We start from the raw sequence: 18,283 nt of genomic DNA, 5'->3' as shown, positions 1-18,283 counted from the left end.
ATTCTACTGACTATATCATCCTCACTCCTCTCTTCTTCTTTTTTGTACGTCTCCCTCTTTTAAAAAGATAACAATTTAATAGCTTGCCTTAAACTTTCCTGTTGTCTCTTTTTCCTCTTAAAATTGCCTATTTCATCAATTTTTGTTCGTACCACTTCTATGTTTATCTTACTAATACGTGAAATAAACACATTGACAACAAGTAAACTTTGAAATATTTAATGTAAATAACAGTCTATAATCTGAATGTACACTCTATGCCATGTCAATATATTACACCATTTAATGGTAATATTAGAGTAAGAGATTCTACAAAATCTGTCAAGAAACATTTTTTTCATTATTCAGTTAACAAATATTGCACATAATACATTTTTTTCTTTAAAAAATGAAAAATCGTCAAAAAAATGAAATTATCTAAACGCTCTAAGTACTAGTAATCAAACTTAAACTCTTTATCACAGTGTTGTCTCCTAAGTTTGCCCTACAATCATTTATCGACTAGTTACAACTACAATTATTTGGACTAGTTACTTTTCATAATTGAAAATCTTTCTAAATGTTTAAAGATTCAGATCTTCAAATTTACAACATAAAATACATTACTATTTGCAAGCACCACTTGTATGGCAAAATACGATAACACTGTCTTGTTATGACAAAATATTTCATAGACAAACAAGACAAAATGTAATTTCAAATGAGTATTTTTTTAGTTCTTAATATACTGTTTCTATATTTTTTTTCTTAATATACTGTTTCTATATTTTTTTCTTAATATGCTGTTTCTATACTGTTTGGTAACTAACTATATGAAAACTGCATTTTTCAACTCTCATCTACATATACATTAAACAAACACATTTTGATAACTAGTGTAATACATAAACCCTACGACAGTATTGTCATGTATGTAGTTTAAGTATGTACACTATTCTGTGTCTAAGTTTCCTCGGAATCGTTGTAGATGTAATATACAACTATATTGTAAATATATACACAGAGCTCTGCGCTTTTTACACATATGTTTATATTGTATGTTCTGTACTTATAAACATTTGATCCTTGAATATCACACGAACTTCTTGTCCAATGTTCATCCAGTTTGTATGGTAACCGTGGGACAGACCAACATATGATTCTGTAACATCGCCTGTAGTTCGTCCCGCTCTTTTCGCAGACGTCTGATTTCTGCCAGTTTTCTCGTGTTGTCCGCCTCTAACTCATTCACTTCCTGAAAATAATAATTATAAAATTAGAAATATATTAACATATCAAAAATCATATGTTAGAGAAAATATTGATACCTGTTCTTTTGTTATTCTGTTTATAATTGATCCGCATAATTGTATTTGTTTGTAAGGTGTTGTTTTTCATTGTGTTCGTGTTTTTCGTTTTGGGGTCGGGAATACACATATAAACTTTCACCAAGAAGGATGATGATAAAACTAACTTTATTCTGGCACACATTTTTGGCATACTTTGCCAAGTTTTCGGTATAATTCATATCGCTCAATAAGCATGATAAGATGATTAGAGAAATACTATTTGATCTATAGAAAGCACATATAATTCTAGGAGAAAAAAAAACATTATTTTTGTTATATATTATGCTTACCTTTGCATAGACGGGTCCTTTCGCTCGGCGACGTTGACGAAATCGTCTGGCTGCTAGTTTATTCTGTTCTCGTCTTTTTACTATTTTCTCCTTTTCCTCTTCCGTCAGCTAAAAACATATCACAATATGAATATAAATAAGTCATTTAATAACGAATCCATTTAAAAAAATCTTTAAAAAAATTAAAGGCCGAGATTTAATTGACACAAGATTTAAAATAGGACTAAACTAATTTCTTACAATTAAATACTTTTCAGCTTTATTTTTTTATTTTATTTCACATTATCTTGACAACCCGATTGATATTTACAAAACTTATATAGACTATATATAAATACAATAGATAAACACTGACTTACCTGTCCTTGTTCTGGTTCAGTAAATTCCACCCCTAGTTCACTTTGACCATTTGCCAACCTTCTTGATTGTATGGTATATTTTAATTCCTCTTTTACTAATGGGGTAAGTTCTCCCGTTTCCAAGGCAGTTAAAGTAGCTTCCGCAAAACCGTCAGTCTGCTGAGAAGGTTTTAACTCAGCATCATAAAAGAACGTAGCCTCCATGAATTTATCGGCTTCTTCTGTCTCAAGAACTGACATAGGATAGTTGTCCAGTGGGGTCATCCACATACTCGGGCATTCGAAGTCGAGCATTTTTATTGTTCATATATTGACATTACTTGCAAAAGTCAATTTAAACTCTTGTGCTAACTTTATTTTTTTCTCTTGTATTCATTATTTATCGAGCCATGCTGAATTTTTAAACACGTCTATATCGTTCTGTGGTCGTAGTTCTTATGACTCTGGGATACCCATTCAATCCTATTTATACCAACCGCATGATTGACTACATGATTATTAGTTTCTACGTGTTGTGAAATGACATGTACATTGAACGGGAAACACCTTGTACGTATTAATAGAAATACTGACGTGTACTACATGTTAGGAGAATTTGTGTAAAAGCACTTTTTAATCAATAACACATGTATCGGTTGAAAATTTGTTCATGTTGGTATTTTTTAATATACCATATTGGACGATTTTTTTTCGAATGATATCTTTTTCCTGCCTATAATTACTATATCGACGATCGACAGTACGACAACTACGTTTAGGACAAATCTTTTCCGAACGATACCAAGTTGGGAGAATTTACACTAATCTGTTGAATAGGACCATGTAAATATAAATTACGAAAACACTACATTTTGAATACACAATTATAGTTTAATTATAATTAATGAAAATGTTTTACTAAATATTTTATGATCCATCGACCTCTAAAACTTCCTACAGAATCATTTTAAAGATACCAAAAGAAGGTCAAAATACAAGTAACTAGTATAACCAGAGACATATGTCTCTGTAACTAAATATAAAAATGAAATGTACATACGTAAATTTCTCTGCGTGTTTTCATATTAAGTAGAAATTTGCCGTATAGACTTTTTTTTAAAGTCAGTTCAGACAAACCGTATAGGATGTTAATTTCTTCAAATATTTTTATATAAATTCGTTGGAATAAATTTTCAAATACTTTTTTTATTACAAATTAAGACTCTTAAAAGTTGACAACAGATGGAACTATCTTCTTTTCTGTATTTATGGGTTTTCTTGGTAGTGCATTCCGACTTTGGTCCCTTATACTAGTAACGCAGTGTGCATAATGCCATTTCTAGATTCCATGGTTAGATATGCGCAGGTTGCTGTGACAATTCATATACTAATCAGAGTACTATTCTATTTACTGCAAAAATTCTACAAAATATAACCGGTCAAACCTTTTGATAAAACTGTAAAACTGAACAATTTAAGAACTCATTCTTTGTCAAGACTGTGATTCATTGAAACCAACTGGAAGAAGCAATAGTGTGCGCCAAGTCAGTTGAGAGCTTCAAAACAGCTCTCCAACGCCGTCAATAGGCGCTCTCTCTCCCATCGAGTAAAAGCCAGTATTGGTACCTTCGACGTAACGATACAGATACAGATTGTATCCGGTAGTATCATATGTTTTTTTTTCTTTCTTTTGTCGAAGACTATTATATATTGACTTTAAACGTATTGTATGGTGTTGTGTCTTTTATCTGCTGTCGTCTTGACCATTTCTCCGTTTATTAACTTTTATGCGAGAAATTTATGTTTTCATATATTTTTATTTTTTATGATCTTTGATTTCTGTCATAGTCACGGCACCCTCAGTCAAATTCATGAACACTTTTCTTGACTCAGCCATGATGATTTAGGATCATTTAGGGCTTGATGAAAAAAGGTGAGAGTGGGCTATACAGAATATAAAATATAGGGGGAAAAAAAGAAAAAAAAAGAAAGGCCAATGTGACAAATGAACAAAAAATAAAGAATTCAAACTCAGATCTTAGTATGGCATTAAAGTATCCTTTAATATAATGTTAATTTCAAGATCGTTACAAGTCAGAGGCGGATTTAGAGGTGGGGCCCAGGGGGCCCGGCCCCCCTTTTTGGGAAAAAATTTGGTTGCTTATATAGGGAATCACTGAAGCGTGACTGGAGCGGGCCCCCTCTTAGGTCAGTCAGTGGGCCCCCACTTATGAAAATTTCTGGATCCGCCACTGCAAGTTGCCTTATGTGTATCTTTTGGTTCGTTTTGTCGATGGGTTTTTGCCCCGTTGGTGAATTATCGACTTTTGTTTTTATTTATATTCAATAAAGAGCAGTACCGTAATAGTTGACTGTTCATAATTGAAGAACACACGAGTTGTCTCCCATATAGAATTACTTTTTCACTTAAAAAGAAAAGACATTAGTTACTTCCCTTCCACCAATTCAGTTTATTGGTAAACATATTCAGCCGTATTGATGGTTAACATGCGAGACAATACTGAGGCATTGATAGATTTCTGGTTGTCAATGTCCAGTGGCAAATAGTTCATACATGTTCAAAACTGAACTTCGAGTCAAGTAAAGATAACATCATGGCCAGACAAAAAAAAAAACTCAAGAAAATAAAGAAATGACAACTAAAAAAAAAACATGTACAAAATAACTCTAAAACAATAAACATTAAACATTGTACAAAACAAACATCATTTAAAACATGAAAAACAACAAGTAAGCCCTCAAAAACCGTGTTGCCCACATGAACCGAGGAAGGTTTAAAAAAGTTGTGTAGAGTGAAGAGAGCCAAAAAGGAATGTTCTTCAAAATCACAGATTAGTTCGATCAATGATGCACGGTCAAATACTGGCATTTACAAAATTGAACGCAAAAACAAATATGAAACAGTTAGCTAGTATGTGAACAATCCTTCTAAATATGTTGCAATACAAACCTTGCTAAGTCTTTTCTGATCTACAAAAACTGGAGTACAAGACAACGGATCTCTATAAAATAAGACAACTAGGTTCCATACCAAAAAAAGTAAGAAATGGAAAGTTATTTATTTTGAAACTGAGCAGCAAACATTCTTAAGATATACTTGTGAAATAAAAAAATAAATATCTATATCAATACTGATAGATGCATAGTTTTTAAGAAGGCAATATTCATAGGGGTATTTCATGAACATTAGACAAAACGCTACACATAAATCTGAAGATAGAGGAACACAAACCAGTGAGTAACTCAAGTGTTTTTCAAGAGTAAGCAGTTTTTATAACTAGTGAGTGATTAGTCTCCTTTTGCAATTTCACCATCAAAAGGTCAAAATTGTGGAATATATCTTTGGACATCTGTGACACAAATCAGATTAAAAGGAAAAGCTAATAAATACAGAACATATTAAAATACCGTATAACGAAATTCATCTACGATGTATGAAATAAAGATTATATAATCAGAGGAGTAGCTGACATTAGGCACTTTAGATAGGTACATGTGAAAGAAGTTGTGGTATGAGTGCCAATGAGACAACTCTCCATCCAAGTCACAATTAGGCAGTCACAAGCTTAAGGTCATGTTTTTTCTCTTGATTGTTTATGACGTATTAACACTAAATCCATCGGATATTGGATGTGTACTGATTGATAATTTAGACTTTAGATGCATGATTTTGTTTATTAGTTGCTATTGGCTTTGAACCAGCTGTCAATAACTGCAAGTACTCTCAGATTTGTACTTAGTGTCTTTTTGTTAGTGGGATGTACAAGTACTCGGTTTACATCCACTCTGTTTTTGTTATATGTATTTCTAGTTGTATTCATCTGATGAGTTAAGCCTTTCTTCAACTGATTTTTTTTAGTTTGTTCTTATGTTGTGTAGTTACAACACTGTCCCATGCAGGCCCGTAGCCAGGAATTTCAAAAGGGGGGTTCGTTTGACTCAAAAACTCGACTTTAACAGTCACAATTCGAACAGAACATTGACTTTAACAGTGCTTATTTGTTTTCAAGGGGGGGTTCGTCCGAACCCCCCGAACCCCCCCTGGCTACGGGTATGGTCCCATGTAAGGGGATCCTGATAACATGTTAAACCCTTCCACATTTAGTATGTATGTACCTGTCCCAAGTCAGGATGGTTGCCCTTTGTTGCTGTATTACATAGTTCTTTTTCTTGTACATTAACTAGGCTGTTAGTTTTCCTATTGAATTATTCAACATTTGTGACAATTGGGCCTTTTTTTTTTATATCTATGTGGTATGTGCTTTGCCTATTGTTGTAGCTGTTAATTTCTGTCATGTCATTGGCAATCATAACAAATGTTCTTTTTATAGTCATATCTGAAAAGAATGGGTGCGATTAATTCAATGCCTACTGCCTAGTGTAGAGAAAATTCCATACTCTCTGCATCTTAAGAACACTTCCAATAATTCTTTTATAGGTTCAAAAGTAGTTTGCTGACAGATAAAATTTAAGTCCCTATCCAATGAACCCTCATTATCTAAAGGCATTTCCAGATTTCCAAACCTTTAACCAGGATAACACCTATTATAGGACCTACCTGTTGTATTCATTGAACATTTTTTGTTTTTTTCCTGAACATGTATGAACTATTTGCAACTGGACGTTTAGTAATCAATCTATCAACAAGCTTTCAGTTACTAGAGTACTCTCTCATTATTCAAAGCTAGGAATTTTACGGTACAGGATATTAGAAAACAATAATTTCTGTAACTTTCTTTTGAGAACCAACTTCTGCATTAGCATCAACTGTGTGTGTGTGTGGCTTGGGGAGGAAGGTTAAGAATCAAAAGATGACTGGTCTGAATGATAGCTTTATTATTTAGTAGTTTCAGTGTTAATTTGCCTATCTTTTTAACAAGGATTCTTAATATGTACTAACACTTAAACTCATATCAGTTATCCTCTATCAGCAAGTAATAGCCCAATACCAGGGCTCTGCTTGAGGCCTAGAGAGGCAGACCCCTTTTGTACTTTGTGCCTACAGTTTATTGAATACCTACCAATGACCCTGGCATTAACTAAAACAATATTTTGTATTTCAACAAACACCTTTTTTCTTAACATGTTTTTTCTTGAAATAAAACTCCATTCTACTATCCAAAGAAAACAGTATGTCATTACCTTAATCTATATACCTTAAACATTTCCTTTGAAAAATAGAAAATTGATATAAAGTGTTAGAATTTTTTTTTATAATTTCAAACCAATTAAGATTATTTTATTAACAGAATAATTTTCATGTACATGTATAAAAAATCTAAGTACAAATTATTGTTGTTGTTTTGTGACTTTGAATTCTGAAATGTATGCATATCTGCCCTGCTATCTCCTTGAACCAGAACAATGCATGTCCTTTCATCTGAACATTGGTCCAAATACCTTTTGAAGACTGGTCTCAGATTCTGACTATCACTTGTTTTATGTAATTTTGATCCTTTTTATTCTGTTATAGTTTATATAAAGGTGAGCTGCACCAATGATTACACCTGTACAATATCCAAACAGTGTCCCTACTACACAGGTAATTGGCCATTCCTAAAAAAAAAAGATACAAATTAATCAAAACATTTTACAATGCATTTCTTTATTTCTCAGTCTAAATGTCGGACAAAACTGTGCAGACAATTGCAGTCAGCAAATAAGTGACAAGGAATGACATGATGTCATCTCATATAAGAGGATGGTGAAATTTTGGTTAGGAGTTCAGACCTAAGATCAGGACTTTTTTATTGTAATATAACTGTCTGATATAAACTTTGTTTTTAAAGTGTTTGTAATTCAATTTTTCCCTTGAATGTAATGTGTTTACATATACAGTACTCATGAATCATCGCCCACTGATTTTCTAAATATTTTTTTTTTGGTGTTTCTTTTTTTCAAAACTGAGGATTGACAATTGGTAAACCTGTAAAATAAAGTAACTTCCCTTAATACCAGATTGACCTTAACAGAGTTGTTGTTTTGAAGTGTACCGGATAAAACTGATGAACAAGATATACGGAAAAACTAAAGGCAACAATAATAATACATGTAAATTGCATAAATATTCAAAATGTTTCTGTGTAACTGGTTTTGGTTTGTTCTTCAAAATGCCGCCAAATGGCAGTGTCATGGCCTGAAAAAGAGCTGCTTGATTGTGAAGACGTCCCCTTACTCTAAGATCAATTATGAATAATAAGAATCCATGAACCTTAAGAAATCTAATTGGCATTTCTGACACGAAATTTTCAAATGACATAATTTATCCTTTAAGATCCGTTCATCATCTGTTTTATCCATTATACCTCCTGTTAGAAGGCCATTAGAAGTTCGTTGTTGAATTTATCTGCCAGACCTCCAACGGATGTATAATGGAATGGACACGTAACGGATACAAAACAGAAACGAAACGGACGAGTACCGTACAAAACGGACGCCTACTGGCCGTTCAATGGACTTTTCATCCGTTGGATGTCCATTTAAAAAATTTTGAACATGCTCAAAATTTTCCACCGGACAGAACAGACGTAGATGGATAAATGTACACTCAATGGACATGCAGCAGATATGGACGGACGTCTAACGGATAAGAATGGACGTCTAATGGACATGAACAGATTGAAATAAGTTATCTGTTGGGCGTACATTCGAGCTATCCCATAAGGTGTGAAGGAGGCTTTAGATATTGTTTTAATTAATCTATTTAGTCAGCATAGTCGAAGGTGTTCTCATTATTTATTTGACCTTTGAGTGGTAATTTCAACATAGTAAATGTATTCCTTGACAACGTATTGAACAGTATAAAATCTGTGTTTTCTGACTGAAAAACAGATCATGTGTCAATGTTTCATTTTCAAGGACCTGACAACAACGACGTACTGTTCTCCTTTCTATTCTAATAATCACTACATCAACCAATTCAAAGCTTGAGTACAATATTTACCTGCCATGGTCTGTCCCAATCAAGGGGTATTGGGAAAGCTCCTAACCAGGCACCTACTATACTACATATAGTTGAGAAATACACTATAGACTCTGCTCCAAGTTCTGGACTAAAATTAAAATAAAATTCTTTACAAGTCAGGTCATCTTGGGTGTAAAACAGTATTTTTTCAATCATTGCAGGAAATATAAAATAATCCGATACTGTGCAGATACATCCAATAAATCTATACTATTTTATGAAATGACCTGTTGGTTTCCATAGATACCAATCAACTAATTTCTATAATCAAAGTCTCCTTCTTTCTTGTATCAGAAAAGAAAAAGGAAATTCAACAGGTAAAATATATGTAAGAGTACAAAAGGGTTACAGTGAATATGTATTCAAATTTAATAAAAAAATTATAGTGGCTACCATACCAGCCAAGTTTTGAAAGTGCCCATGGGGGTTTTAGTGCGCGACAACAATTTCAAAGGTTACAATTCTTTGCAACGACTATTTTGCGTGTGCTGTTTTGTGGTCTAGAAAAAGCGTCATCTTTGTAAGATGAGCTTACAAGCCTTTTCTAAAGTTTATTTGCATGATTCTAGTTATTATATATCAGTAGAAAAGCCGCTACTTGGTGGTACAGTGTAAAAACATTCATTTTTGTTTTTTCTATAAATATAGAAGACAATTATTTGGTCACAACCAGACTTGGGGTAATTGTAATTGTAATCTTTAATCAGCTGTAATTGATTACAATTTTTCAAGTAATCATTGTAATCATTAATCAGCCAAAAATTTGATTACATGTAATTTAATTTAATCAATTACTTTTCAAAATGCCCTGTAATCCTAATTACATTTTGATTACAATGAAAAAAATCTTGAACTGTGTTTATGGTCAATAATGAACCTTTTGTTATTCTAATTTAGTAGATATTTAACAAGTTAAGATAGTTTGGTTTACTTTATCAAGCATGTTAATTGATTTGTATACTTCAGTAAAAAATAAACTTACAATATTAAAAAAGTCATCATTAGCCTAAGAAGGCCTTAGTAAAAGATATTGTACATGTATTCACAATTTAAAGATGTACATATATATATATTTGATAAAAAAAAAACTGTTATATTTAAGCAATATTATATTTTTCTTTAACCCTGAATTATAATCTTTTGTTAATATTGTTATTATTGTAAACTTTCAGTTGACAGGTAGGAAACCAATTAAGGTTTGTTTTTATTGCAATTTCCAATTGAGTATAGCTGTAGGACAATATATATGATAAAAAATTAATCAGACATGAGAAAATTCATCTAATTAGCACAAACTAAATTAAAAGTTGGACAAATATCTTGTTTAATATACGCAAATTTGTGTATGTACTTGGACTGGACATGTAAATTGCATTGACTTATAGAACTTGTATTTTGTTTACAATTTGTTTAAACAATTCTATTGATTTTTATCATAATTTTTATCTGTTAACTTTATTTCATCCATATTTTAACTTCTGAAAACTGCACCTTGAAATACATATAAAGTCTGGAAGAGGTCAGAATACAAACAGCAAACTCTTTATAAAGCCATATTCAATTGAAGTCAAAATGATTCAGAGATCAATGATGATAAAGTGTAATTGGTGACACAATGTTCATGTATGTCATGTATGTCTGTAGTGAACTTTTGTGGTTTATTAAATAGATGAAGTTTGAAGTTATCATTTTAAAATATATAAAACAAAATTCTTTCTAAAAAGAACTAACATTATATTAAACATTAATTCATTCTCATCATTCAAAACGTTTTTTTTTTAATTTATTGTAATCAGATGTAATCATGATTACTTTGCCAATGTAATCATTAATTTAATCAGACACTTTCAGAAATGAAGTAATCATTAATTTAATTTAATCGTACAAATGACAAAGTAATTGTAATTTAATCAATTACATTGAAAGTAATCGGACCCATCTCTGGTCACAACCTACATGACCTACGGTTTTATTTTCTTCTACATATATCTGAATAACCAACAGAAATCTTATTTCTAAGTGAAGAAGTTGATAGTATTTGTAGAAGTGTATTTTAACAAATAGCAGTTTTCATTCTAACTATACCAAAGTAAAATGGTTCATTGATGAATAAAAGAAAATACCTGTTTTGTGCAAATATTCTGATCCATTGCACTGTATTGGTGCCCATTACACACAGAGCTGGTACTACAACTGTAGCTGACATGGTCATACCAAAGTGAAATGTCTCTGCTGAGGATCTAATAATGCAAGGTAATACATGTAATCATTAAATGTTAAAACTGTACTCAGTTAATGACAAATGTCAACTTGGTTTTTCTATCAATAAAAATTTGTCTTCTCTCATTTGATTCTGATGTTGAGAGATTAGTGAATATGGGGTTTATGCCAATGTGATGGTTGATATTTTTAAGACTCGGCATACAACTACCTGTCATAGGTAAATGCTACCAAGAAAATGGTCATAGATATTAAATTGTAAAATTTAAATTCATAATGTTTATACTGGCTATATTATAAAAAGAAAGTTTCATTTAACAGGAATATCTATCATGTCTATATTATCATTATGTTCTATTTCCAGTCAATTTTTATCCCATAAAAAAACATTGAAATATTAGCAGCACAAAGACTTTATAAATCAGATTATAAATAAATGTGAATTGTTATTTATTCTGATTGTATAAATGTGAATTGTTATTTATTCTGATTGTATAAATGTGAATTGTTACTTATTCTGATTGTATAAATGTGAATTGTTATTTATCAGATGGTTTGAATCTTTTTGTCTTAATAGTGAATATTGAATCTACATGTACATGTACCATGTGTACCTGTCTTATCAAATGTTGATGAACATATTTGTTTATAAGTAATTTTTGCTGCTAAGGGTAGTCTAATATACACTGTACTCACTCTAAGAATGGTGCACCGAATAAAACTGCTATTACATGAAAAAATATTGATGAACAAAATAACAGTGATCCATTCTTCAAAATGATTCTTATCTGAAATAAAAAGTATATGTTTAAATACAAGTTCCATTAAAATATAAACATTAAAGATGAACATTGATAATATGAAAAATTACATATGCATGTAGTAACTATTTTACTAATCTTTTACTAACCAACATGATCAATCATGTCAATGGGAACAGTTATCCCTCTATCATAGATGGGAGGCTTTCATGAAGATTTTCTTAAAAAATTTAAACATGTTAAAAGGCCTCAAACGCTATAACAAAGAAAATTGAGACAATATGGGTTTTCTTAGTTTGCAGTCCCTTACCATAGATCAAATTTTTAAAATTTAATTATAAAAAGCTGTGTGGTTAGTTGAGTGGCAGCAAATACTGATTTTAAAAACGTTTGGGTTGATATTTCTGTCAATATTATAGTATTTCTTGCACAAACTGTGACAAAGCAGGGTACATTTTTATATCATGTCAACTTGTAAGTAATATTTGCCATTGGTTGGTCCAACCACTATACATGTATCTTTCAAGACTGTTCCAGCCTCCAGGACTTTTTGTGTAGACATGTAGAAGTTAGAGTCGTTCTGAACACCAATCAGGTGACACTGCACTCACTCTAAGAATGATGCACCAAATAAAACTGCTATAACATAAACATAACCCATACCTTGGGGTGGAGCTAGACAGCTAGCTCAATTGGAACCATCACATTACCTCTCAAATGTTTTTGTTAAAAGAAATTTATATACATGTAGATGTCCTCAGGAAATTTAACAACATGCTTACATGTAAATTGCTCTGATAAGACCACACCTGGAATACAGTAGTTCAGTATGGGACCCCTATTGGAAGAAGGACATAAAAGTATAGAAATGGTACAACACAAGAACTACAACTACCAACCCGGCTCTATGACCGCAATTATACAACCTTTGAATCAACCTACTCCTGATACTAGAAAAACAACAAATCGCTTAAAATTATTTCAGAAAATACTGTACCACCAAGTAGCCACTGAAATTCTCAAATACTACAGTACACACTGGGACATGGTCTGAAAAATACCACATCAACAACAAGAAAACACGTCATAGCCACACAGACAGCATCATGCAGCCACAATGCAACATCTCAGAAAACAAATTCAGCTTTTTCCCTGTAACAAACCGGAACTGGAACCATTTACCAGGAAACATCACAACTTACACCGACTTGAACACTTGAATGACTTTCAAGGAAAAGCCCTGGTCACACTTCCATCCTGAGACCAGAGACACAGTGATGCTCTAAAGATCTTCCATGTTTTCATCCAGCACTGATCACAATTTTAAACTTGTATAAATTTATTTCCTTTTCGGTTTTGTCAGGTTTGATGATCACAACTTGTACAGCACCTGCACTTAATGACACAGCATTAGGGACGACATCAAAAGATCGATGTAGGATAAAAAACTTAAATCGAATAGTTTGGGGGTGGGGGGTCAACATTGCTGCAAGTTTTGTTAATCTAAAATCGATTTTACATATATGCATATAGGTAAATCAATTTTTCCTAAATTAAGTTAAGAAGGGGGGTAGGGGTCAGCAAAAAATCTATGTGAATTAAGTTTTTAATCCTACATTGAACTTTTGATGTCATCCCTTAGCTTGATGGTATTTTTCCGTTGCTGGTTAACGAAAGAAGAGGTAGTACACATAATTGACAACTTCCTGTGAATTATGACATCTTGAAAGAGCTTCTTTTTTTTTTAATCTTAATTATTTGGACTATATAGTAGTATAGAGAAAAGCCTTTCAAAAGGAGACAAAGCTAACCAGGTACCAATTATAATTTTTTATCAGAAATTTCTTAGGAAAAAGGGAAGGTCTGTGTTTGATACATGCCAGTGATTATTTCATACATTCTTACTTTCGATAGTATCCCTGCATTCCTTTGAGATGTACCTCCATGGATATTCATAAAATTGTAAAGAATGATATTGAATACGCTGATGAACAATATAAATAGTTTTGTGACAATAAAGCGATATTTGACTATACTAAACAGATTTTCATTGTTTATGCTAAAGAATAATAACATCAATGTACTAATAGAGAATATAAGATGTCCTTTTAGCAAGGAATTGAGAGTTTCTTTCGCTGGCAAACGATTTGCCATGGGGGCAGACATCTTTGTTTACGATCCGATTGCTTCCCTTTGAAGAGTTCCGGTTTCTGTCAAAACAAATACACGCGAGCGTCAGTTGTTCATGTCAATACACATCTTCACGTTTCAGAGAAAAGACGTTGAAAAGGGGAATATTTTTTGTCAATTAGGTATTTATATTGCATTAATCATACACAATAGTTCTTTAAAGCTAAAATATTCGGTTAGAGGTGCCACGCCCCCTCCTACAGTCAGCTTACAAATTTTGGACATCTGTTTTCGTTCTCATAAATGCAACCTAAGAAAAGAACGTGAGAGCTGATTGTCTCTGGATAAACAACCTGAGTGCAAAATCATGAAGAATTTTGTAGGGCCAATAATGAGGGTTGATGACGAATAATGGTAAAAAATATTGCCAAATATCATTAACAGTAATTTTCGGTGCCGGTGGATAAAGTGTACACTTTCTTTTAGACGATAAAAAAAAGACTAATTAAGATGAATCACATAAACAATTTGATGCTAACAGTAGCTTAAAATGATTATGTTTCAATGTTCGATAAAATGTTTTCCCTGAAATAACCCAAGATCAACCACAGCAGTTCCCTAATAGATACAAATCAGAATGTTGTGTACCTTTGACTCAAGTTTAGTCATGGATTCCAGGAGATATTGGGTATACATCACAATGAGACACCAATCCAACAAAATACGATATTTGTAGAAGTCAAAAAATGAGGTTATCATACAAATGTACATTATATCATGGTAATTTTTGTGATCTTTTATTTACAGGTATACAAATGTGTGACAGTCTAACTACAATAGATGAGCTACCAAATGAAATTCTTCTTGTGATATTTAGCTACTGTAATGTAGATTCATTGAACAATTCTTCGTTGGTTTGTAAGAGATGGAATATTGTGATTGGTCAATCAGATATTTTATGGAAGGAGCTATGTTCTTCATTACATGAAACCAGGAGGCTGATACAAGTAGACAGGGAGCTTGGTAGATCATGGCAGGTAATAATTTACAAAGAAAGGCTTTTTAAAAATGTATAAGATACCAGAAGTACATTACATAGTAATGGTCTTCTGAAGATATACTGAAAATGAACAATTAATGAAGTTATAATTCAAGCACTAAAATCACACTTATCAAATTCATATATTTTCATTTTTTTGCCAGTATGTACAGTTCCTCATATTTTTTTTTCAGGAAACATTTAAGATGAATTACAAAACTAATGACATAAAGAAGAAATGGAAGAAAGGAGATTTTAGTAATCCAAAAAATTACCAAGAACTGGCACCAAAACCAGTTTGTAAAATGGACGATGAGAGCTGGGGCGAAATATTCCAGATGGAACTGGATCGTTGTTGATTCATATTTTCCCATTTATCTAAGATATCAGCAGCTGAAAAAAAAGAATAAATATGAACAGCTTACTAAAAGGATTTAAAAAAGACTGAAACTGATAACTACCAATGACAATTTCATTTCTTAATGTTTTAAATACTCTAAGGCCAAAAAGTGCAGATGATAGGTCTAATTTTGACAATTATTTGGTTCTCAATTAAAAAAAATGTTTTAAGGTAAAAATATAAACAGAAATATAATGTACTGCAGAAGTTTAAATATTTTTCTTTATAAGGTCAGGACTATTAAAATGACATGTACAAAAATATTTTTGTCTCACTGTTGAAGACTTAATTTATTTTACCAATCTATTATAGGGCAGCTTGAATATATTTTCGTTATATTGTTAAGGTTTTTATGTAATTTTTTTATTTACGATATTTTATGTTTATGTTTTTGTTTATTTAATTCATAACAAGTTTTAAGATTTAGTTTTATTTGCAAGTTGTTTTCTCTGTAGATGTACAGAATATATGTTTGTTGTTTTCATATCGAAGTAAATGAGATATATATCAACACCTTAAAAGCAGTCAATATTGTTCATATTGATGAAGAATATTGTTAAAAATGCTTAGACTGAACATAAATTACTTAAATTCCATATTGGTGTACCTAACTATTTTAAACAGAGTTTAAACAATACCAATACATGTTTTTCATGGTATATTTAAATTTGTTTTCAACAGTTATGTCTCTATATAACAGATATTAAGACAAAATTTAGATTTATGTTCTACAAAGCATCTTTGCCAATTCTCAAAGATACAGACAAAAATATTTGATTTCATCATTTATCAAGACATGTAATTTGCAAAGGGAGATAATTTCTACCAAATTGTGTTCAATTCAGGGGGAGATAATTTAACAAAATATTTACATTGTATTCAGAAAACATGAAAGATTAAAACATATATTTTTTTTTATCATTTTCTGAAAATAATTTTATGGAATAAATAACCATATGGTTGATTTCTATTGGTGATTTTTTGCTTTATTTTAACACCCTCCTTAAGTATGAGATTTATACAATTTGGAACATTTCGTTCAGTCATTTTGTACATTTGATTGACCAAAAACATATTAAATTTAGAGACTTTTTGGAGATACTGGCTATCATTGTATATATACAGGTATATGTAGACGTATATTTATAGACATTTTGTCCTACACATTTTTTTTACCATCTTGCAGGATGTTTTTTTTATTTAGAAAAAAATCATTCTCATTACACACAGAGTTTGGCCCAAAAAAATCTGTTTTTGTGTTGATTGAATCATTATGCAGTAGATTTTTTTTTTTTTATCAGGTCTGGAACTTGATTTTAAAAGAGTGATTGTTTTATTGCTTTGATTGTTTATGAATGTATATTGTTTGATGTGTTAATTTATTAATGTTTTATAACATTGATTGTTGTAGAGTATTTTCTCAACTGTGCTCATCACAGGCTGTGCTTGTAAATAAATAAAATCATTTTATAATAATTTTTATTATTTCTCATCCATGTAACCAACTTTTTACATTCTAACAACTGGTTTATACACCACATTGTAATAATTAGCACACTTCATGATCAAAATGTGTTTGTAATAATACCTGTTATGCACTCAAATTAAAATGCAGAATTCAATGTCACAAATGTTTCTCTAAATACATACCATTGTGCATAGAGAACATTTGGTTTACTGGTTCTCAAGCCTTCATTGGTTGAAATTCATGACTTATGTTTACAATTTTCATTTGCCATTGCACCAAAAAGTGGACTATGAGTGATTGTAACACACAGAAAAACACAAAATTGTTGTTACCCTTCTGAGATAAAAGATATTTAAGGATGTACTTAGGTGAAATTTGAAAAATTAAGAAATTTAATTTGATACTACATTTTGAAAGAGCACCAGTTAAGGAACAAAATAAGCTAAAAATATTGATAGATAATGGACCTACTTTTTGAGATATTTGAGTTTTAAAAAAAGGCGGGAAAAGGCTGACTCGGACTTTTACCTTATATTTGCATTGGTTTTATTTGGGTCACAAATTGAAAGAACAAAAATTAAGAAATTGCTTAAATTTTGGAAAATGGCCTTTTATGACCTATTGAAGACTTTAATACAGAGAAAAATGGGTGTTATGGGGCAATTTTTTTTACCCTAGATTGATGGAAAAATACCAAGGAGTCCGAACATTTTACCCCAATTTCTAAACCTCACCTTAGTACATCCTTAAGTCTAAAATTTTGTTCTATTGTTAAACAAATCATTATAGACTGGACAAAGCAATATATATACAAATCAAATTACACCATTAGAAAGCTATCTATTGTTTAAGACTAACAGTAATGATTGTAAAAAACATATAATGAATATTGACAAATCATAAAAGTAAAGGAATGTATCTGTATACTTAAATAATTCCACAAAAACTATTAAATAATATACTATTACCTAAAAAATAAAATAAAATGGAAAATTATGCAAAAATTGGTATGAACAAATGTTGACAAAATATTATATTTGGTTCATATTAAAAGGTGAAGATTACTATGGAAGATGTGAGTTAAACGACAATGAAACTATTACCAAACAACATAAAGTAACACAAAGTTATAAGTAAAACATTTAAAGGTCTATTCATGGTCTTCAATATTCAGCTGGCTTTTGAAACCTGACTGATAGGAGATATGTTTGAATTCTGAAAACTTATAGCAATGTATCTAGTTTATAAAGAACATTACGAGACAGTAACAGCCAGTGATATATATCCTAGTCATCGCATTAAAACAAATAGTGTTTACATCAAC

General features: G+C 31.3%; 3 protein-coding genes across 3 annotated transcripts; 1 reads left to right on the top strand and 2 right to left on the bottom strand.

Moving 5' to 3' along the window:
* Nucleotides 1-203: 203 nt before the first annotated feature.
* LOC139515734 (cyclic AMP-dependent transcription factor ATF-3-like) lies at nucleotides 204-2,486 on the bottom strand. The gene is made up of 3 exons (XM_071305406.1): nucleotides 1,978-2,486; nucleotides 1,619-1,726; nucleotides 204-1,234 (listed from the first exon to the last, which is right to left on the bottom strand). Exons 1-3 carry the CDS (start codon nucleotides 2,269-2,271, stop codon nucleotides 1,097-1,099), a joined length of 540 nt encoding a protein of 179 aa, XP_071161507.1. The 5' UTR covers nucleotides 2,272-2,486; the 3' UTR covers nucleotides 204-1,096.
* Nucleotides 2,487-7,201: 4,715 nt separating this feature from the next.
* On the bottom strand, nucleotides 7,202-14,122 carry LOC139515719 (phosphatidylinositol-glycan biosynthesis class F protein-like). The gene is made up of 5 exons (XM_071305383.1): nucleotides 13,828-14,122; nucleotides 11,858-11,949; nucleotides 11,065-11,181; nucleotides 8,921-9,029; nucleotides 7,202-7,533 (listed from the first exon to the last, which is right to left on the bottom strand). The coding sequence occupies exons 1-5, from the start codon at nucleotides 14,086-14,088 to the stop codon at nucleotides 7,417-7,419; spliced, it is 696 nt and encodes a 231-aa protein (XP_071161484.1). The 5' UTR covers nucleotides 14,089-14,122; the 3' UTR covers nucleotides 7,202-7,416.
* On the top strand, nucleotides 14,103-16,964 carry LOC139515720 (F-box only protein 48-like). Its single transcript, XM_071305384.1, has 3 exons — nucleotides 14,103-14,234; nucleotides 14,860-15,089; nucleotides 15,286-16,964. Exons 1-3 carry the CDS (start codon nucleotides 14,168-14,170, stop codon nucleotides 15,448-15,450), a joined length of 462 nt encoding a protein of 153 aa, XP_071161485.1. The 5' UTR covers nucleotides 14,103-14,167; the 3' UTR covers nucleotides 15,451-16,964.
* The last annotated feature ends 1,319 nt before the right edge of the window (nucleotides 16,965-18,283 follow it).

This window comes from Mytilus edulis, chromosome 3 (genome assembly GCF_963676685.1).
Source record: "Mytilus edulis chromosome 3, xbMytEdul2.2, whole genome shotgun sequence".
Classification (NCBI taxonomy): domain Eukaryota; kingdom Metazoa; phylum Mollusca; class Bivalvia; order Mytilida; family Mytilidae; genus Mytilus; species Mytilus edulis.
This window is presented reverse-complemented; position numbering and strand designations above follow the sequence as displayed.